General features: G+C 35.4%; 1 protein-coding gene across 2 annotated transcripts; it reads right to left on the bottom strand.

Moving 5' to 3' along the window:
- Nucleotides 1-15,264: 15,264 nt before the first annotated feature.
- LOC145558501 (uncharacterized) lies at nucleotides 15,265-21,656 on the bottom strand. Of its 2 annotated transcripts, XR_014092504.1 has the most exons (5): nucleotides 20,037-21,656; nucleotides 19,321-19,626; nucleotides 16,203-16,319; nucleotides 15,944-16,110; nucleotides 15,265-15,734 (listed from the first exon to the last, which is right to left on the bottom strand). XR_014092504.1 is itself a non-coding variant. In XM_081619770.1 (4 exons), exons 1-4 carry the CDS (start codon nucleotides 21,177-21,179, stop codon nucleotides 16,039-16,041), a joined length of 1,638 nt encoding a protein of 545 aa, XP_081475896.1. In that variant the 5' UTR covers nucleotides 21,180-21,656; the 3' UTR covers nucleotides 15,814-16,038. The 2 variants fall into 2 exon arrangements, 1 of the variants encoding a protein (XP_081475896.1); XM_081619770.1 differs by lacking the exon at nucleotides 15,265-15,734 and having other exon boundaries at nucleotides 15,814-16,110.
- Nucleotides 21,657-22,919: the final 1,263 nt, after the last annotated feature.

Genomic DNA, 22,919 nt, shown 5'->3' with positions numbered 1-22,919 from the left:
CGATCGGTGTTTTAAATGCAGTCCGGTATGCCCAAAGTGTGTCATCAAGCTTCATGCTCCAATCTTTTCTTGACTTGGCTACTACCTTTTCTAGAATCGCCTTGATTTCCCTATTAGAGACCTCAACTTGACCACTAGTTTGAGGGTGGTAACTAAGCCCTGTTCTGTGATGTACGCCATACTTCTTGAGGAGGTTATCCAATTGTCTTTCATGGAAGTGGGTACCCCCATCACTAATAATAGCTCGTGGAACACCAAACCTGGGAAATATGATCTTCTTGAAGAGCTTAATGACTACCTTGGAATCATTCGTTGGTGAAGCTATGGCTTCAACCCACTTGGACACATAATCGACGGCTACAAGTATGTAACAATTCCCATTGGAAGATGGGAACGGCCCCATATAATCGATACCCCAAACATCGAATATTTCAACTTCTAGGATGCCAGTTTGGGGCATCTCATGCCTCCGCGAAATGTTGCCAGTCCTCTGGCAAGAATCACAAGCCTGCACAAAAGTGTTAGCGTCTTTAAACATAGTAGGCCAAAAGAAGCCTGACTCATTAATCTTGGCCACCGTTTTAGTGGGGCCATGATGTCCACCATAGGGTGAAGTATGACAACTGGTAAGGACGCCGTGAACCTCCCATTCGGGAACACACCTGCGAAATAATCCATCTGCACACTCACGAAACAAAAAAGGGTCATCCCAAAAATAATGTTTAACATCATAGAGGAATTTCTTCTTCTGTTGGTAGGACAAGTCAGGAGGTAGAGTACCACCCACTATATAATTAGCAAAATCGGCGTACCAAGGGTGATGCTCTACAACTGCATACAGGTTATCGTCAGGGAAAGAATCATCTATAGGTAAAGAATCCTTACCCTCATCATACCTGATACGTGACAAGTGGTCTGCCACTACGTTCTCTGCTCCTTTTTTATCTTTTATTTCAATGTTGAAATCTTGGAGCAAGAGAACCCAACGGAGTAGCCTTGGCTTTGATTCCGCCTTGGCTATCAAATATTTTAATGCTGCATGATCAGTAAAAACAATAACTTTAGAACCAACTAGATATGATCTAAATTTCTCTAAAGCATATATAACAGCAAGAAACTCCTTTTCTGTGGTGGCATAGTTGACTTGGGCTTCATCTAAGGTTTTGCTAGCATAATAAATAGCATGCAAAACCTTATCCTTCCTCTGTCCGAGCACGGCTCCTAGTGCAAAGTCACTTGCATCACACATGATCTCGAAAGGGAGGTTCTAATCGGGAGCACATATGATGGGTGCCGATATCAAAGCCTGCTTAATCCTGTGGAAAGCCTCAAGACACTCGTCAGTAAAAATAAATGGGGCATCCTTGAGCAAAAGCTGTGTCAGTGGTTTAGCAATTTTAGAAAAATCTTTGATAAAGCGGCGATAAAACCCCGCATGACCCAAGAAGCTTCTAACTCCCTTGACATTAACTGGGGGAGGTAATTGTTCAATCACTGATATTTTAGCTTTATCTACCTGTATGCCCTTATCAGATATAATATGACCAAGGACTACTCCCTCTGTCACCATAAAGTGACATTTCTCCCAATTAAGCACTAAGTTGCACTCCTCACATCTGTTCAGAATTTTAGCGAGATTAATTAAACATGAATCAAAAGAAGAACCATATACGCTAAAATCATCCATAAAGACCTCCATAATAGACTCTATGAAATCAGAAAAAATGCTCATCATGCAACGCTAAAAGGTAGCAGGTGCATTACATAAACCAAAGGGCATTCTACGATATGCAAAAGTGCCATAAGGGCATGTAAAGGTGGTCTTTTCCTGATCTTCAGGGTGAATCGGAATTTGGAAAAATCCCGAATACCCGTCTAAATAGCAAAAGAATTTGTGATTAGCTAACCTCTCAAGCATTTGATCAATAAAGGGGAGAGGGAAATGATCCTTTTTAGTGGCGATATTAAGTCTACGATAGTCTATGCACATACGCCACCCTGTCACAGTTCTGGTGGGTATTAATTCATTTTTATCATTGGTTATCACAGTCATCCCACCCTTCTTCGGTACTACCTGCACAGGACTTACCCACTTGGAGTCAGAAATAGGATAGATGATACCTGCATCGAGTAATTTCATCACCTCTTTCTTGACTACTTCCTGCATGTTTGGATTTAATCTTCGTTGGGGTTGAATGCAGGGCTTATAATTTTCCTCTAGATGAATCCTGTGCATACAAAAATCAGGGCTAATACCCTTAAGATCATCAATACTGTACCCTATAGCCTTCTTATGGGTTTTGAGAACCCCTAGAAGTTGGGAAGATTGTAGGTCAGTGAGTGCAGTACTGATGATCACGGGGTGTAGTTCCTGCTCATCTAGAAAAACATATTTTAAATGAGAAGGGAGAGGTTTTAGCTCAGGTTTCTTGACCTCTGCAGGTTTTGATTCCTGAACTAAATTTACTACCTTCATTGTCTCCTTGGGGCTTAACTCTTCTAAGGAAAGAGCTTTTTCAATATTTTGTACCTCATTACCCCAAATGCTTGCATTATCGCTGGATAAATTCCCGCAGAGAACTTCCTCCAAGGGATCCTTAGCAAAAACCTGTGGCAAGCTATCAACACAAATATTGTCCATTATATCAATTGTATCAATATAACAACAATTTTCCTCCAACATAGGCCCTTTCAAAACCTTCCCTAAATTAAAGGTAACGTTATCGTCGCCTACAGAAAGGGTCAGTTTACCATTTTTCACATCAATAATAGCTCCTGCAGTGTGGAGGAAAGGCCTACCTAATATAATGGGTATTTGTGTGTCCTCTGCCATATCTAAAACAACAAAATCAACTGGAATGAAAAATTTACCAACTCTGACAGGTACGTCCTCTAAAATTCCCAAGGGATATTTTACTGAACGATCTGCCATTTGTAAAGTTATATTAGTAATTTTCAATTCCCCCATATTTAATTTAGCACATATAGATGATGGCATGACACTGACACTAGCACCCAGATCACATAAAGCCTTATCAATAAAAACATTCCCAATGTGACAAGGGATAGAAAAACTACCGGGATCCTTTAATTTAGGAGGTGATTTATTTTGCAAATAAGCGCTACACTCCTCTGTGAAAGCTACAGTTTCTACTTCGTTAAAGGCCCTTTTTCTAGTCAGAATGTCTTTCATGAATTTAGCATAAGCAGGTACTTGAGTGATTAAATCAGTGAAAGGGACTGTTACCTGCAGGTTTTTCACGACCTCTAAAAACTTACCGAATTGTTTATCAAGCTTACTCTTCAGTTGTCTATTAGGGAATGGAAGCTTGATAACTGGGCTCTGCACAACTCCTCCCTTATCCTGCAATTTACCCTGCACAGAAACATTGGTAGGGTTAGTGTCTTTTGGTAGCCCTGCAGGGCTAGCAGAATTACCGTTTGATGTAGAGGAATCTAGATTAGAAACTGGTCCATCTTCCTGTGGCATAGGAGGTCCATCATAATGGGAACCGCTCCTTAGAGTGATTGCATTAGCATGATCTGTAGGATGGATAGGCTGTGACGGTAGAGCTCCCTGCTGACGGGATTGTAGGGTAGATGAAAGTTGTGAAATTTGATTGTCCATGATTTTATTGTGGGCTAGGATAGAATCAATTTGCGCATCCCTACTCTCCATGTTCTTTTGCATATTAACTAGCATCACTCTAATTTCTGTCATGGCAGGGTCGGAAGATGATGAGGGTGATACTTGGCTTTTCTGGCCGGCATTAGGATGATAATATTTTTGCTGTGGTGGGGGTTGCTGTTGTGGTTGTTGTGGAGGTGGAGGGTTTTGTACATTGGTACTCCGGTATGAAAGGTAAGGATGATTTTTATAACCGGCATTGTAGGAATTGGAATAGGGGTTATTTTGCCTATAGGTTTGAAAGGCATTAACCTGTTCCATAGAGCTCCTACAATCTTGCTCCCAATGACCTACAATTCCACAATTTTCACAAAAAGCTTCATGGTTAGCAACAGCAGAAACATTAGCTACAGAGTTAGGAGTAGTAGTAAGATTATCTAATTTTTGACAAATAGAAGTTAATTGAGCTTGCAAAAAGGATACAGAATCGACATTATGTTTCCCCTTATTTGCAAACCCCCTCGGATTCCCATATTGGGAATTGTGTATTGCCATGTCCTCGATAACCTGTCCTGCATCATCCACATTTAAATTCATAAACCTCCCACTAGCTGCCGAATCTAGTACTGATCTGGAAGAATTTCCAAGTCCATTATAGAATGCTTGGATCAATTGCCATTGTGCTAGATTGTGGTGGGGGCACTCTCTCTGTAGATCCTTGAACCTCTCCCAAGCCTCATATAGTGTTTCGTCGGCCTCTTGAGCGAAGTTCTGAATAGCACTTCTTAGCACCGCTGTTCTCTCTGCAGGATAATATTTATTATAAAAGTTCAAAGCAAGAGTTTCCCAGTCAGTAATACCAAGTGCAGTTCTATTCAAACCATTAAACCATAATTTTGCTTTGCCACATAAAGAAAAGGGAAAAAGAATCTCCCTGATTTGGTCCTGCGTAACCCCGGCTTGTCTAATGGTGTTACAATATTGGCAGAAATCTGCGATGTGAAGATTAGGATCTTCACCCTTAGCTCCGCTGAACTGCTTCCTCTCTATCATAGTGATAAATTGGGGCGTGATCTCAAATTGAACTCCATCTAGAGCCGGAGTAGGAGTAAGGTGCGGGAAATCTGTGAGCTTCGGTTGCGAATAATCACTGAGTTTCTTCTGGGCCGTCATCTCTGATTCCAAATCTGAAGGAATATCTGTATCACTAGAATCAGTGGGAGGATCTCTTCGATCGTTGTCCTCCTCAGAACCCGCCGGAATTTGTCTGTAGAGTCTCCTTTGCCTATGAAAAGAACGCTCGATCTCAGGATCAAAAGGGATGTCACCTGATCTAGAACACCTGGGCATAAACAAAGAACTAAAGACAAATATGAGATTTGCCTCAAAGAACTAATGTTCTCTGAGGCAAAAGGGGGGATAATCTAGACTACAAAAATATAATCAGAAAATAAAAATAAAACCGTTTCCCCGGCAACGGCGCCAAATTTTGACAGGGTAAAGTCGTATCCCCTAATCAAAAGTAATTACCTAAATCACTAACTAAGGTAGATAGGGAAGTAGGGTCGAACTCCACAGGGAAACAAGTCTTTTTAATTCTAATTAATTAATATAATCTAAATTACCTAAGTAACCAATATTTTGAATGTGAATTCTATACTACGAAGAATGAGTTTAGGGAGAAAAGAATCAATAAAAAGGAAACCTAGGGTCACAGGTTCACCAATAATTAATATTCCGGGATAAAACGAAGTAATTAATAATTAACAATTCATAGATAATATGATTAACAGGCTCTCGCAATTTATTAACCAACATAGATCTAACAGGCTCTCGCAATTTATTAGACCTAAGTTCCTATTAAAAATAGCCTTTAATATTAAATCAACATCTGCTCGATTCATCAATTCAATATTGCTAAACATTCACAACCAAATTACATCTGCTCGATTCATATTCTAATTGCAAAGAATTAAAACAATTCAATAGGAAATTATCATGCAATATCAACAATCAATAATAACAAGCTATCCCTTCATATTAATTATGGATCCCCTTAAACCCTAGAATTAAACTACTCACTAATCATCATAACTAATCCAATCAAATAAACAATTAAAAACATAAACAAGAAAACAATTAAAATAGCTGAAATTAGAAAGGGAAGAAATTGTACCAAACAAATCTGGAATTAATGAAGGAATTAAGTACAAGAGTTAGAGAGAATTTAAGAGAGAGAAAAATACTAAGTAGAGAGAGAAAGTCTAAGAGAAAGAAGGTCCGTAAATAATCCGTACAAAACGTATATATACTTCCCCTAAAACAAGAATTAACTAAACTAAATCAGACACTAGGAAAAACACGCGCCCGATCGGGCGAAGGGGCGCCCGATCGGGCCCGCCTTTTTTTCTATGCCCAGTCTAAAGTGCCGCGCCCGATCGAGCTCACGCTCACCCGATCGGGCCCGGTCTTCATCTTCAAGGCTTGGACTTCGATTGGGCTAGATTTCTCGGCCCAATCCATACTTCCTCTCGGGTCTCGAATACATGGTCCAATTGCCTCGTGATCCAAATAACCGAGCCCTTAATCACCGGCTCGATGGCTCTAGCCAGCCTTGGGCTCCAAAAGTGGTCGTGTTCCTCCAATGCTCGTAGTCGCTTCATAAAAATCCCGGGAAAATACTCCAAAGGTGTAATTCCTTGCAAAACTTAACCAAAACTACGAAAACACTAGAAAACACATATTAGTAATAAAAGTGGCCCCAAAAGGCCAAAAACACTACTAATTATGACCGAGGGACGGGGGTAAAATACTATATAAAATAGACATATCAAGGATCGACATGGATAGACTGGACTAGAGTATAAGTATCAACACCTTCAGCTAGCCTAAAGTCCCAAGCTTGTAATGTGGCGAGATGAAGAATAGTTTGGGGGGAAGGTAGGGGTTCATTTTGGAAGACGAGCTTATTTCTAGCTTTCCAGATTTCAAAACACAAAATAGGAAACAGAGTTTTCCAGGGTAGGCCCCCCACTATAAGAGTAGTGGTTAAATTAGTTTCTAGCCACCCACCAATCTCACCCTGCAAAAGATCATTGTCCATTGCTTGAATCAAGTCCCACACGGCTCTCGAGAGGGGGCAGTCCCTAATGTTATGGATAGAGTCTTCAATATTAGAGATGCACCGAGGACAATTGGAGTTATCGGTGATGTGACGATTAAAGAGGAGGCTCTTATGAGGAATCCTATCCTTAGAGAGGAGCCAGAGGAAAAACTTGATTTTTGGTAAGGTACCAAATCCACTTGAAATTGTCCCCCCAACCCCAGGGTCCCCCTAAGACCTCAAAATTATAGGCAAGTTTCAAGGAGAAGGTGTTCTTGTGATCCACAAAATTAGAAGCAAGAAAGTCATCAAAGGAATCGGTAGAAGGAGGAGATAAACCACGAATATTGTCAACAAGAGAAGGGGGGAGGTGGAAGGACAGTTTTTCAAGGCACCATCCAGTGTCATTAGCTAAGTCTTTAAGAGAAAGATTGGTTTCATGTATAGATAAAGGGCCGCACACATAGTCCCGGAGCGCACCCAGTCCTGTCCAATTATCGGACCACACATCCACAACACCACCATTTCCAATGACCCAACAACTATTACTACTAAGTAGCTCCCATCCCTTACCTAAACTCTTCCACACAGGGGACCCATTCTTAAAGGACGAAACACGGTTCTTATGTACATATTTTGAGAGTATGCAGGTAGCGGCTAAGCTAGAAGGGCCTTGGGTTAGTTTCCATAGCAATTTGGCCATGTACGCCTTATTCATGGCTACTTGACTTCGAATCCCTAAGCCCCCTTTATCCTTAGGTAAGAAGGTAGTGTCTCTACTCACAAGATGGATCTTAGGTCCCCCCTCTTCATCCCCCCACAAAAAATTATTACAAATACGATCAATATCCTTGAGGTTAGAGATAGGAAGGAAAGAGGCTTGCATGTAGTAAGAGGGTATCATGGTTAAGGTAGAATTAATGAGGCATAGCCTACCCGCCTTAGACAAATATTTGGTCTTCCAATTGGCAAGTTTTTTCCTAACTTTATCCACTACAAACTGAACTTGAGATTTGGAGGGCCGTTTATGAGAAAGAGGCAACCCTAGATAAGACCCTAGACAATTTGTCTCTTGGACATTAATAGTGTGTTGGAATAGCATCCTATCGTCCTCAGGGGTATTCCTAGAGAAAATGAGTCGGCTCTTATCATCATTGATTTTCTGGCCTGACAAGTCACATAACTTATTTAGGACCTCCCTTACAGTGAACGCAGTGGACTCATCAACTCTGCCAAATAAGAGGAGGTCGTCCGCAAACAACAAGTGAGAAATGGGGACTCTCTTCCTTCCTACACAGAACGGGGTCCAGAGCTTATTCTCACAGGCCTGGTTAATGAGATGCGATAGAGTTTCTAGGCAGATATTGAATAGGTAAGGGGACATTGGATCTCCTTGACGCAACCCTCTCGAATGGTGAAAAGGCTCCGTTTTTCTACCATTGACAAGGACCCTAGACGAGGCATTGCAAATGCAATTCATAATGAGGTCAATAGTGTGCTGATCAATGTTGTGGGAGGACAAACAATCTCGAACAAAGTGCCACTCCATTCTATCATAGGCTTTTTCTAAGTCAACCTTAAGTGCAAACCACCCCTGTTTCCCTTTCCTAATACGCATTGAGTGCAGTACTTCTGACGTAACAACTAGGTTAACATCGGGGCCCCTACCCTTAATAAAACTATTCTGGTTATCAGAGATCCATGAAGGCATGAAGGGTTTTAGTCTATTAACTAAAATTTTTGTAACAAGTTTATACATGGTATTGCAAAGGCTGATAGGCCGAAATTGTTTGACCGTTTCAGGGTTAGGTTGCTTAGGAATGAGGCAAATGAGAGCTTGACACATTTCAGGTGGGACTTTTCCCACCTGAAACCACTGTTGGATACTAGAACAGACGTCCCCCTGAATGAGGTTCCACGTCTTTTGAAAGAAAATGGGGTGGTAACCGTCTGGGCCCAGAGCTTTTAGGGGTTTCATGCTAAATAGGGCTTTTCGAATTTCACACGTGGAAGGGACATGATTCAGGTTAATTGAACCACTTGACACATAATGCTGAGGATGATAGGGCAAGCCATTGGAGGAGTAGAGTTCTTTGAAAAAATTACAAATATGTGCTTTAACTAGGTCTGGATCAGATAACTCTTCCCCCACTGAATTTCTGAGGCTAAGAATTCGGTTGGTAGCTCGTCTAATAAGAACAGTCCTATGAAAAAACCTAGTATTCCTCTCCCCGTTAGTAATCCTCTCATGCTTGCTTTTGGTAAGCCAAAGGGTTTCTTCCTGGTCAAGAATTTGGACAAGGTCATTTTGAAGCTGTACCTCTAGATTTTGATGGAAAAAAGAGGTCGGGTTTTTTTGGAGGTAGGCTTGGGTTCCTGATAATCTGGCTAAGACCTTTTTCTTCTTTTGATAGATATTCCCGAAGACATCGTAGTTCCACTCTAAGAGAGGCTTCCTAAACTTAAGAAGAGAAGTCCCAATATCAAAGTCGTAAGATAGCCAAGATTGAGCAACTAGACTATTGAAGGACTCGTGTTGGACCCACATTGGCTCAAATTAATCTAAAAGGTTTGTCACCCGAATTTTTTGGGGGGTTATGAAGTTTGAGTAAGATGGGACAATGGTCAGATGTAATGCGAGGCAAGGGCCATAGGTTCGAATCGGGAAAGGTGCTAAACCAAAGGGAATTACCAAAACATCTATCCAGTCTTTCCATAATTAACTGACGACGACGCTTATTCGACCACGTGAACTTTGGGCCATGAAACCCCAAGTCCACCAGATTACACATATTGATGACATGATTAAAACTTTCCGCTCTTCGCTTATGAATAGGTCTACCTCCAATCTTATCAGAATGATGCATGAGCTCATTAAAATCACCTATAACTAACCAAGGCTTATCAATAATAGGAGCAATGTTTTTAAAGTCTTCCCACAAATTTTTACGAATTTCTACTTTGGGATTAGCATAAATAGCAGAAATAAAAAAAGAATTTGCTAAGGAATGTACCTCAACCATGCCATGCACTCCCTGGGAATTCCCCCCCACAATGTGAACATTGATGCGCGACGTGTTCCACAGGAGAAGAATACCCCCCGTAAAGCCAACCGGTTCCACTAAATGCCAGGAAGAAAAGGGGAGGTTTTGAAGAATGGACTCGGTATGCTTTCTGCAAACCCATGTTTCAGCTAGGATGATAAGGTCCGGGTTATGATAATTGACAAGATGAAGAAAATTTGGTTTGAAAGAGGGTCTTGCAATGCCCCCTCGCATTCCAGAACATCACTGACATCTTATTCGGTATGGATGGTTTGCGCATCAAGTTTCGCACTTCTGGACTTCCCGCGTCGTTCTTTGGGTCTACTTGTCTCCCTGTTTGTGGGCATGTCCAAAACCTCCTTTGAGGCCATAGAGTTACTTCGGCTTCTCGAAGGTTTCTTAAGCCGTTTTCCTCTTCCCATCTCACTAAAAAGTCTACTTGCTTCATCCTTCTGGCTACTTCTACAAATAGAAGAGCATTTGTGTTGCTCATGGCTGACATGTGGATTGGGAGGTATTCTAGCAGCATTATGGTTCTTCAGTGGGGTAGCAACGGAGTCGGGTCTAGCCATGGGCCTAAATTTTAGAGAATGACTCTTTCGTCGTACTCTACTTCGACCTCTTTCTTGAGAAACCATTGGATAAAGTTCCACATCACCGTGGGAAGATGAACGGCGGTGGTGATTTGCGGAATGTGAGCGGGCATGAATGACATGTAGTCTATCTCCGGGGCAAACATTAGAAGAGAGCTGATTTTTGTGGGTACTAGACTCAGGTTGAGGATCAAGTTCTTACCTCTTGGAGACTGAGGTCCTCTACTATCTCCCCCTCCTCCTCTGGCTGGAGATAATCCATGAAGCCGAGATTGAACTCTGGAATTAAGGGAAGAACTGGTCTGGTGAAGGTTATCGGGCACTCGTATCGTACTCTTTGGATTCGTGGAGGGGAGAAGGGCGGTGATGGGGTGGAGTTCGGTGACATTGGAGGTGGTGGTGAGGTGGGAATTATTTCCTCTTGGTGGGCTTCCATGATCTGTTATGGTGTGGTGGGGATTATGAGTTGAGGGAGAAAGCAGGAAGGGTATCTGGTGTTTTAAGGAGAGTGATGAGCAGGGCTGGGTTTCTTTGTTTATAGAAATTACATTTTCGAGGGGAGGATTTTGGGCAGTAGGCTTTAGAGGTTCATTGTTACAAGGCATGGCTGGAGCTCTTTCTAGGGCACCTTTACTCGACTTAATTCCCCTCTTTTTCCCAAATTTTCCCGCATTATACCCTCTTTTCTTTAACAATACGATTATTCATATTTTATACTTCCTCCGTTCTTTTTTTATTGCACCATAAGAGTTTTCACGCTTGTCAATGCATTACTTTAGCTATCAATATCTTCAATTATACTTTTATAAAATTTATAAAAAATTGATATTTGAAAAGTAGAGTTCGATACGAATCCAACTAAATTCCACATGACTATATTTTTTTCCTAATGTATAAATCACAAATGATGGTCAAAGAAGATTGAGTAAATAGTGTAAAAGTCCAAATGGTGCAATAAAATAAAAATGGAGGAAATCTTTTGAGCTTCTGAGCAGAGCAGAGTAGATTAAATTTTAGCAGAGCAGATTTCAGGAGAGCAGAGTTGAGCAGATTTCAACATTATTATTAATACTATTATTATTATTATTATTATTATTATTATTATTATTATTATTATTATTATTATTATTATTATTATTATTATTATTATTATTATTATTATTATTATTATTATTATTATTATTATTATTATTATTATTATTATTATTATTATTATTATTATTATTATTATTATTATTATTATTATTATTATTATTATTATTATTATTATTATTATTATTATTATTATTATTATTATTATTATTATTATTATTATTATTATTATTATTATTATTATTATTATTATTATTATTATTATTATTATTATTATTATTATTATTATTTATTATTATTATTATTATTATTATTATTATTATTATTATTATTATTATTATTATTATTATTATTATTATTATTATTATTATTATTATTATTATTATTATTATTATTATTATTATTATTATTATTATTATTATTATTATTATTATTATTATTATTATTATTATTATTATTATTATTATTATTATTATTATTATTATTATTATTATTATTATTATTATTATTATTATTATTATTATTATTATTATTATTATTATTATTATTATTATTATTATTATTATTATTATTATTATTATTATTATATTATTATTATTATTATTATTATTATTATTATTATTATTATTATTATTATTATTATTATTATTATTATTATTATTATTATTATTATTATTATTATTATTATTATTATTATTATTATTATTATTATTATTATTATTATTATTATTATTATTATTATTATTATTATTATTATTATTATTATTATTATTATTATTATTATTATTATTATTATTATTATTATTATTATTATTATTATTATTATTATTATTATTATTATTATTATTATATTATTATTATTATTATTATTATTATTATTATTATTATTATTATTATTATTTATTATTATTATTATTATTATTATTATTATTATTATTATTATTATTATTATTATTATTATTATTATTATTATTATTATTATTATTATTATTATTATTATTATTATTATTATTATTATTATTATTATTATTATTATTATTATTATTATTATTATTATTATTATTATTATTATTATTATTATTATTATTATTATTATTATTATTATTATTATTATTATTATTATTATTATTATTATTATTATTATTATTATTATTATTATTATTATTATTATTATTATTATTATTATTATTATTATTATTATTATTATTATTATTATTATTATTATTATTATTATTATTATTATTATTATTATTATTATTATTATTATTATTATTATTATTATTATTATTATTATTATTATTATTATTATTATTATTATTATTATTATTTATTATTATTATTATTATTATTATTATTATTATTATTATTATTATTATTATTATTATTATTATTATTATTATTATTATTATTATTATTATTATTATTATTATTATTATTATTATTATTATTATTATTATTATTATTTATTATTATTATTATTATTATTATTATTATTATTATTATTATTATTATTATTATTATTATTATTATTATTATTATTATTATTATTATTATTATTATTATTATTATTATTATTATTATTATTATTATTATTATTATTATTATTATTATTATTATTATTATTATTATTATTATTATTATTATTATTATTATTATTATTATTATTATTATTATTATTATTATTATTATTATTATTATTATTATTATTATTATTATTATTATTATTATTATTATTATTATTATTATTATTATTATTATTATTATTATTATTATTATTATTATTATTATTATTATTATTATTATTATTATTATTATTATTATTATTATTATTATTATTATTATTATTATTATTATTATTATTATTATTATTATTATTATTATTATTATTATTATTATTATTATTATTATTATTATTATTATTATTATTATTATTATTATTATTATTATTATTATTATTATTATTATTATTATTATTATTATTATTATTATTATTATTAATGTTATTATTTTTAATGTTGTTGTTATTATTATAATAATAATAAATTAAAATTAGCTGAAAATAATGTTTTTTTTTTGTTTGAAACATGAACACAAGAATTTATTATACTGAAGCCCGTGCGATGCACAGTTTGTTAGTAATTTTTTTTTATAAAAATATTTTTTATATTTATGTGATTAAAATTGTTATTATATTAGTTTTAAAATATCAGATAAAATTCATAATCTCAAAAGATAATTTTTTGTATTTAATTAATTTAAACATTAAAATCTCATTCGTCAATTTTGCTTGAGTGACATTTGAATTCTTTAATTATAAAAGAAATTAATAATCTCTTATTTAATTGGCTACCACTTAAATTTATAATCTTACATGACGCGCTAAGAAAATTAAATCCTACGTGGCTATAAAACTCGAGGAAAAAATCCCCTTTTTATATATAAGTAATGTGCCCCGTGCGATGCCCGGGCTGTTTATGGACTTTTAAAATAAAATTATATTATGATTCAATTTAATTGAAAATAGAATTCTAATTTAACTTTTTTTTTCTACAAAGTCTATCTATATTTATCCAACGTGGTACGACACTTGGTGCGTGAAAAATTAAAACGCTAAATAATGTTGTCTTGTGGCCTAATTATAAGTTTATTATTTGGTATTTTATCGAAAATAAAACTCTAAATTAACAATCTTATTCTAAACTAACTTTTTATCTTATGAAGTTTATCCAAATATATCCAAGGTGTTGCGACACTTGCCGATTTTTATGTATGAAGTCTATTAAAATCTATCAAAGGTGGCGTGACACTTGACGAAAAGTTGAAATGCCAAGTGTCGCTATTTCGTGACCTGGCTAAAAGTTTAGCTTTATATATATATATATATATATATATATATATATATATATATATATATATATATATATAAAATTAAGGTCCGCCAAAGTTCGTAAACAGTAGGAAAAAAAAAAAAAAAAAGTCTTACAAATTCAGTCATTGCTAACGCTCGTATCTCATCTAGCCGCTAGATGAGATTAATGAACTTTGTAGGGAACAATTGAACTAAACCGAATTTTAAGTCATTGTTGTTTGCGTTGAAGTGTTGAACCATCATTAGATCAATGTTATCATTTTGAACTTTCTAACAAGTATGAATTATTGAGAACATTCTGTAATAAGTTGAATAGTTGAGAACTTTCTGATTTTAGTTTGAATTATAGTACAACTAGAATTTTCTAGAACATATTAGAAAAAGTGAAACGGTATTTTAACGAACACAGCTCAACTTTTCTACGGAAAATTACACTTGATTTGATGACCTGCAAGGATACAACTTGATTTTATTACTGAATAATGTTGACAAATCTTTATAGGACTAATAGGACTAATTATAGACCAATGCCCTTTACAACATTTTCAAAGTCCATAGTTATCAGCTCATCTAATCACAACATTCACAAGTTCAGAACAAAATCTGATTCTAGAACAAATGCCTTGTTGCAATATCACCAAGCTACTTTGGAGAATTTTCCCCTCATTCCTCAATCCCTAGTGTGAGCTCATCACTTTAAGGGGGTGTTTGGTATAAACATTGTAAATGAAACACAAAGGTTTCAAATAAGTAAGGAAAAGGGTAATGATAAACATTACCTTTACTATATGTTTAGTATCCTAGTAGAATGAAAACAAATTGAGAAGATTATGATCGAATAAGAATACGTATTTTATTTCCACTAATTTATCAAGGGTAACAAATTGGGAGATTTTATTGCCCTCCGGAAGCGGTGTTTGTTACTCAAAGAAAAGGAAACACATAATTGAATCCGTTTCCTACATCTAAAAACTAATATACCAAACGCCCCCTAAATGCGAAGTAAAACAAAAACAAAAGATTTCCAAATTCTCCAGAGAGTTCTATGACACCAAGAAACCTCCTAAATGTGCTACTACCTCATGCATCAAACCCTGTGAAAAATTGAATCACAATTTTTCAAATACTCATCACCTGAGCCATCCCCCTCATATAAGAGAGAGAAGTTACCTCTTCCAGTAGCCCATTGATTTCCACAAGAATGATTTTCTCAGCAAAAATGTTTATAAAACAGAATACACAGATAATAGCATATTGCTTTGCTTCACAAAAGACAACTGAACACTAAATGAACCAAGAGCTTGATTGCTTGAATGCTCAATAGCCTAAAAGTTGCCTCTGCTTTTTTCATAGATGGTTGATGCCACAGTAACTCTTTACACATTGGCAAAAAAAGATGTATTCACTGCAATCAAGAGTTTCAGTAGTATACACCAACATTCTCTATAATCGATAGCTAAGAATTCGAGTAGGAGCATAATCTGTGAGTCTAACTAATGACCATTGATTTACAAATATCCACAGTTATTTCTTTACATCCAGCAACTAAGATTTCCGACAGCTAACCTTTATATCCTACTAAAAAAAATACATGTACAAGGCATGATATCATACCAAGCCGGAAATTCAACTGAAGGGTGAAGACCATCAACAATTGTTTATAGCAAGAAGACCATGCTTGCTTAATGGTAGCGAAGAACATGTGAATTTCAGGAACTCTGGCACCAGCTCTCTTCATCAGCCCTGTAAAATTGTAGCAACTTCAAGTGGGCCACCTTTCCCTGACAGTAAAAATTTTCATACAGGATATCAATCTTTAGTTTAGAATCAACAGTCAATAATGCTGAAGGTACTAATTATCCATACTAAATACCTCAGCATCATCTATTTGGGCTGGAAACACAAATCCCGTTGAGCAATTCTCCAACACTTCTGGATCTTTCATCCATGCTCTATGTGTATCACTCACCTTAATTTTATATTTGAACATCTAAGAAAGAAAAGGACAGTTAGATTCGGAAAACTATTCTGCTGATAGAGTTCATCTGCATTGAGATGATGAATTCACACGAAAATAGATTAAATGAATGGATTAAAATCTAATAATCAAAATAGGACCAGCATGTAAATAAGAATCATATGGACTGACTCTCTGGGATTATAATCTGATTTAATAATGCAAGTAAATAAAGATTAAAGCTTGGATTTTGATTGATAATGGTTGAAAGGTTACAAAGGATAGGATAATAGCTTAAGGCTATCAATCTTCAAAAGTGAGTTTAGCTCACAACTCTCCAAAAGTGACTTGAGGTCACAACTCTCAACAAGTTTCATCCAATATTTGCCTACCCATTTCTTTCCCTTACCTACCTATTTATACTAAGGACTATTAACTCTAATAAACTAATATTACTAGAATACCTATAGCTACCCCTCTAGGTTAGTCTATTACAATACGAGCCCCCTAAACTTCCACCTTGTCCTCAAGGTGGATAGTAGTTTGTACTGAATTTCCGGCCTCGGCAACATTGATGCTTGTTCCAACTCTTGAAAAAGCATACAGTGAGAGTGAGCTGCTGTGAGAGTTGCTGTTCATTGTTGAAGGTTAGTACTCTTAACATGGCATAAGAAACAGAAAAATGATGTAGCTTGTCAGGTAGGATAATTGAGATATGAGTAGAGCAAGTGGTGTCTACATAGAAGCAAGAAGTGTCTAAATAAGGATTACTGGGCAATGCTGACTATAGGAAATAGAAGGTAAAGGGCTTTAAACAAAGGATACTGGATGGAAGTAAGGATTACTGGGTAATGTTGGGCTTCAGGCCATGAATTAGGAAATTGGGTCATGTTGCAATGGGCCCAAATACAAACCTGACTTCAAAAAATGATAGATTTTCATTTCCAACGCACAGTAAGCAATCTCAGCATGATTATCATCCTTTACCACATCATCAAACCTCATATTTACAATTCTACCCTTACTAGCACCTTCTATGTTTGGCTTCCTCCACAGCCAAAGAAAATTGCAGTCAAACTTCTGCCAAAAGCTACTCCTTCTGCATACTTCAAGAACCCACCAAGTAACCACTCCCATTGAAACCTTCCTTCTACTTCACCTCCGGTCAAACACCCGCCGCCGGTAAAACCACCAGAGTAGTCACCACCCCTTTTTGCAACCAATGGTAGCGGTGAATCTGTTCCCCTGACACACCCACCTTGACTTGCGCCACTTCTCCCTCCACCTTGCCGGTACACTTCACCACATTCTCACCTTGCCGGTACTTGGGCCACCGCCGGATCCGCTACCATCGACACCGCCTATTTCAAAAACCCCTTCTATCCTACCTCCGTCGAACACACCAACCTTTCCTCTCCGTACGATAAAAGAACACCTTTAAATTCACTAGTCCCACCACCAAAATCGCCGGCAAAGTTGTCTTGACCTCCCTTCACGAAAATTCTCCCACCACTGTGAGGTTGTCCGCTGAATTTCCTGGCCCACCAAAACCCCCTGTAAAACCACTTTCGAAAGTGGTCAATTTTCCACTCAAATCACCGGGGAAGCCACTTTTAGAAATTATTGCTCCACCATCAACACAGCTAGCACCGGCAGTTCCCTGTGCATACCCACCAACACCTCCACCTAATTCACCTGCGAAGCCACCTCGACCTCCACCGGTAAAACCTGCTCCGTAATCACCAAGCCTTCCACCAGGTTTAACTTTTCTTGCGACACCTCTAACTCCACAACCCAACTCGCCGTTAATGTTATCGGAGCCACCACGAGTTACACCCCCAACAAAAACTCTGTTTTCATCTTTTGACATGGAGTGTACCTGCTCCTCCTCTTCATTATCTGCAATTTCCTCCTGATTTTGCTTGATAGTCTTCTTCCTTCATCTTCATTGGAGAAGAGGCTTTGTTAGTATTTTGCCCAAATCCCTTAGAACATTTCCGATGATTCTCTTTGTGATTTCCTCTACCTCCTTTGAAAATATCTGAGATGACACCTTCGTTTCCTCCTCGATTGACTCCTGCCAGGCATTATAGATGACGAGCCGAAACGACTCACCAACACTCCCTTCAGAACCCACCACTCACGTATTGGTAGCCACCTGTGTTCACCTTCAAACCACTGCAACGCTTTGCCATTAATACCTATTATGGCAGCCTTAAGTTTCACCTCTTCACTTAGTGAAAAAAATGAAAGAAATCCTCCATTTGAAAGATCCAATCATCCAAGTTTCTTCCGTTGAACTCATGAATCTGAAGCTCTAGACGAATGTTTTGCTCTTCCTCAAAATCTGAAATTCCATGCTCTCTCTTGCTGGAAATGTATGCATACTCTTCACGGATCCATTTATGCATCTGTCGTGCTACACTTCTTTCGGCACACTCAAAGATCATTGCTGACTCTTTTTTTTTTAATGAAATGAAAATCGGCAGACTTCCCAGAACAGAACAGAACTACTCTCTAGGATTATAATCTGATTTAATAATGCAAGTAAATAAAGATTAAAGCTTGGATTTTGATTGAAAATGGTTGAAAGGTTACAAAGGATAGGATAATAGCTTAAGGCTATCAATCTTCAAAAGTGAGTTTAGCTCACAACTCTCCAAAAGTGACTTGAGGTCACAACTCTCAACAAGTTTCATCCAATATTTGCCTACCCATTTCTTTACCTTACCTCCCTATTTATACTAAGGACTATTAACCCTAATAAACTAATATTACTAGAATACCTATACTACCCCTCCAATTTAGTCTATTACACTAAGAAAAGGACAGTTAGATTCGGAAAACTATTCTGCTGATAGAGTTTATCTGCATCGAGATGATGAATTCACACGAAAACAGATTAAATGAATGGATTAAAATCTATTAATCAAAATAGGACCAGCATGTAAATAAGAATCATATGGAAAACTAAAAATAAGTTTAACTTGAGTAGCAATAATAAAGGTATAAAATCTGGATGTTGAGAACAAACCTCTGAAAGAGGTACGTTCGGTTGTTCCAAATTATCTCCTTCAATGTGCAAGCCGGTGCCTTGGCAATCTGGGCAAAACACTGAATTAATTTGGTCACTGGACGGGACCTCTTCCTTTTCCCTCCTTGTTTGCTTGCGCTTGACAACATTATCTGCTTTGCACTCTGTCTCCAGCTGATTGACCTTAGATTTTGTCCTTTTCGATCTGCGCCTCACTTTGGGAAGCACTGGCGGCTTCATGAACATCTCATGCTCACATAGTAGTATCCAGTGAATGAGGCAGGAAGTATGGAATACATGGAATGCCTACCAGAAATCATATCAGAGAAATTTTAGTTGGTGTGTCAAGATAAATTTCCCACCCTTTCCCACTCATTCTTTCTGCCTCTCCTTACTACTTAGGTTGGGAAGGGGAAATACATACCACTTAGGTAGAATGAAGGATCTGCCATAAAACTCTCTCAGAAAGTTGTGTTCTCAAAGTTATTAGATATTAGTCACGCAAGAAAAATAAATAAATAAATAATACCCCAACTTCTTTCTCCAAAAGTTAGTAAACAACTTCAGCATATTGACACGATAGATAAAAGAACACCAAGTATAATATTCAATCAGAAACGAAATTCTATAACCTAGTCAGAAATCCATTTTGTTTTATATAACCTCAACACCTGATAAATAATGACAAATTGGCAAACGATAAAAAGTGGACTTACCCCATGCATATTTCTGCTAGAGCATGCTAATCGTCCAGTAGTCAGATTCAGCAGAGTAGCTACATCTTTTCCAGGCAACATTTTGTGTTGACAGATATCACACATTTTCTCAGATGCTGTGCGCCGCTGCTTTCTTAATTGTCGCCTTAGAGATTTGTTAGAGATGATTCTAGCCTGTAGAATTTGGTCATCGTAACGATGCAAAAGCATAACTGAACTCGATGTGGTATATGAACTTTGAGAATCCTCCCCAGATGAATAACACTGTTGGCTCAATGCCTCGTTAACATCTTCCGAATCAGATGTTGATTTTTTTCTCCTCTTTGTAGAGCCACCATCATTACTACTATCCTCCCCACCAGTAAGCAATAAAGTCTTAATATCGTCAAACAGCCCCTGTCTTCCCAAGTCATAATAGTAAACAAAAGTAACAATAGCAAAGTCATGTGAGGGCAGAATAGAGTGTATATTATTACTTGCATCGCCCCTCTTCCCCAACCATTCACACCAAAGTCGTTGAATACCACTATGAACCCCGTCCTTTTCCAAAATCCTTGCACAAATCTTCCCGTATCCCATTATTCTCACATGTAGGTCAGATACTTCTTCCTTGCCAATAACCCCGGGAATTACCAACTCATTAGCAAAGTCTGCATCATGAAGCTGAAAATCATCGCCTAAACACTCATCCCTACTGTCCTCATTCCCATCTGTATGCCCATCACCAACTGATTTTGAGACATCGCTGTGAATAACGATAGCAAGATTGCTCGAATGTTCATGACCATTCAACAATTTATTTTTATCATAGCCTTGAGAATGCCCATCTTTCTCTTCTTCATCAGAGTTATGAAAGAAAAGAACACCGTCATTAAAAGGCCAAGGATTCTCTCCCATCAATGTGGCCTTAGCAGCAGCATACCTCTGCTTATGGAGGTTCCCTTTCAAATGCTGAAGCAATACATCCTCACTATAACACGGCGCCAAACACAATGTACAGAAAAAAATAAATCGCTTCCCATCTTCTCTAAGATCAACATATGTATGCCCCTGCAATCTAACATTCTTTAAGGTTTTCCTAGCAAGTTGTTCCTTTAAGTTTGGTGCACTCGGCTTTACAAACCCTAATTCTTTATCCGCCATCACCAATAACTCAATTCCGAACAGAAAAATTGAAAATTCTACCAAATTTCCACAGCACTAACCCTAGAATCTCCAGAAAAACTTAAACCTAATATTATCAACATAAATCTCTAATTAACAGTACAATTAACACCTAGATGTTCATAATTGCAGAAAAATTCAACGAAATCCAATTTTCTTGAACAAAAATTAGCTTCCAAGATGGCGAAAAGGCTACGAGAAATCTTTAAAGGGGAAAACAAAATCAGATGAAATTTTAAAAGCGCCGAAACTTACAGCTTCGTATGTTGACGGATATTGAAGTTATGGGAGACGGTTGAGGTGGTAGAGGATCGAAAAAAGATTCGCTATGGGAGAAAGATGAGGTTGAAGAGAGAGAAAGCTCCATCATCACCTCCATTCCTCTGAGCGCAAAGAAAATCGTGAGAGGTTCTTCAAGTGAAGATTCTGGAAGATTCGACGGGAGAAGAAGTACGGGGGGGGGGGGGGGGGGAGTCGAGGAGAGAGAACAGAAATCAGACAGGGGGGAAATTGAAATTGTTCGGAGGGTGAGACTTCAAAGAGTAAAAATATAAGGGTGAGCATTGAATGGGTACCCGTATCATTACTACTAACGGTTCAGATACCCGATAACCAAAATTCCTAAAAGTGATATCCATAATTCAAATTGATAAGTTCGGAAACCCGAACTTCAGATAGGTGATCGAGTACCCAATAAGATATCGAATAATGATAATTAAACTTAATTATGTAGTTATTATGATACGTATTATACCACTAATTAACAATAATATCATATGATTTTGACCAAATTTTTAATAATATTACTAATCATTGATATAATAAAATAATTATAAAGAAAAGTAAGAGTTTAGATTTTAAAAAATAGATTTTAGAAGGGAAATAAAACAAAAAAAAATGTTTACCGGAATGGATCGGGTAACATTTAATTTTAAAATGATACCCAATAACAAATTATCGGAACGGGTACTCAAACTGTTATGGTTATTGGATCGGGTACCCTAATTTTCGGAACGGTTACAAATCGATTTTTCGGGTAATTTTGCTCAGCCCTAGAAAAATGAGTGATATAAGGAATGATTTGAAACAAGAAAATTCTTATGGACGAATTTGATGATGTTAAACAACGCCGTTGAATCTCCTGCTAATTGCCGCATCTATCTATATCATATTATATAACTAATATATAAAGCTAAACTTTTAGCCAGGTCACAAGACAGCGACACTTGGCGTTTCAATTTTTAGCCAAATGTCGCATCACGTTGGATAGATTTAAATAGAGTTCATAAGATAAAAAAAAAAAAAAAAAAAAAAAAGTTAGTTTAGATTTATATTTGGATAGAAATTTATGATAAAATTGTTAGTTTAGAGTTTTATTTTTGATAAAATACCAATATTTCAGATGTACAAATTGAATTATAATTTTATTCAAAAAAATTATTAGATTATAATTCACAAAAATTATCATATAAATTTATTTTTTATATCATAACATTTTTTAGAGAGAAGGAATAGTTCAAAGCGTAAAACATCCATTTATTAAATAATATACTTCACTATCTAAATAAAATTTTATTACTATGTAGATATGTCAATTAGGGTTGGGTCATGAGTCATCTCGGATTGGGTCACTTCAGGTCACGAGTCAAGAAATGTTCAACCCTTGCCCAAAGTTTTGGGTTCGGGTCAATCTAACGGGTTTTGAACATTTATTTTATT

The sequence above is a fragment of the Chenopodium album genome, chromosome 9, assembly GCF_948465745.1.
Source record: "Chenopodium album chromosome 9, dcCheAlbu1.1, whole genome shotgun sequence".
In the NCBI taxonomy this organism is placed as follows: domain Eukaryota; kingdom Viridiplantae; phylum Streptophyta; class Magnoliopsida; order Caryophyllales; family Amaranthaceae; genus Chenopodium; species Chenopodium album.
Note: the sequence above shows the minus strand (reverse complement) of the source record. Positions and strands in the feature narration are given on the sequence as shown.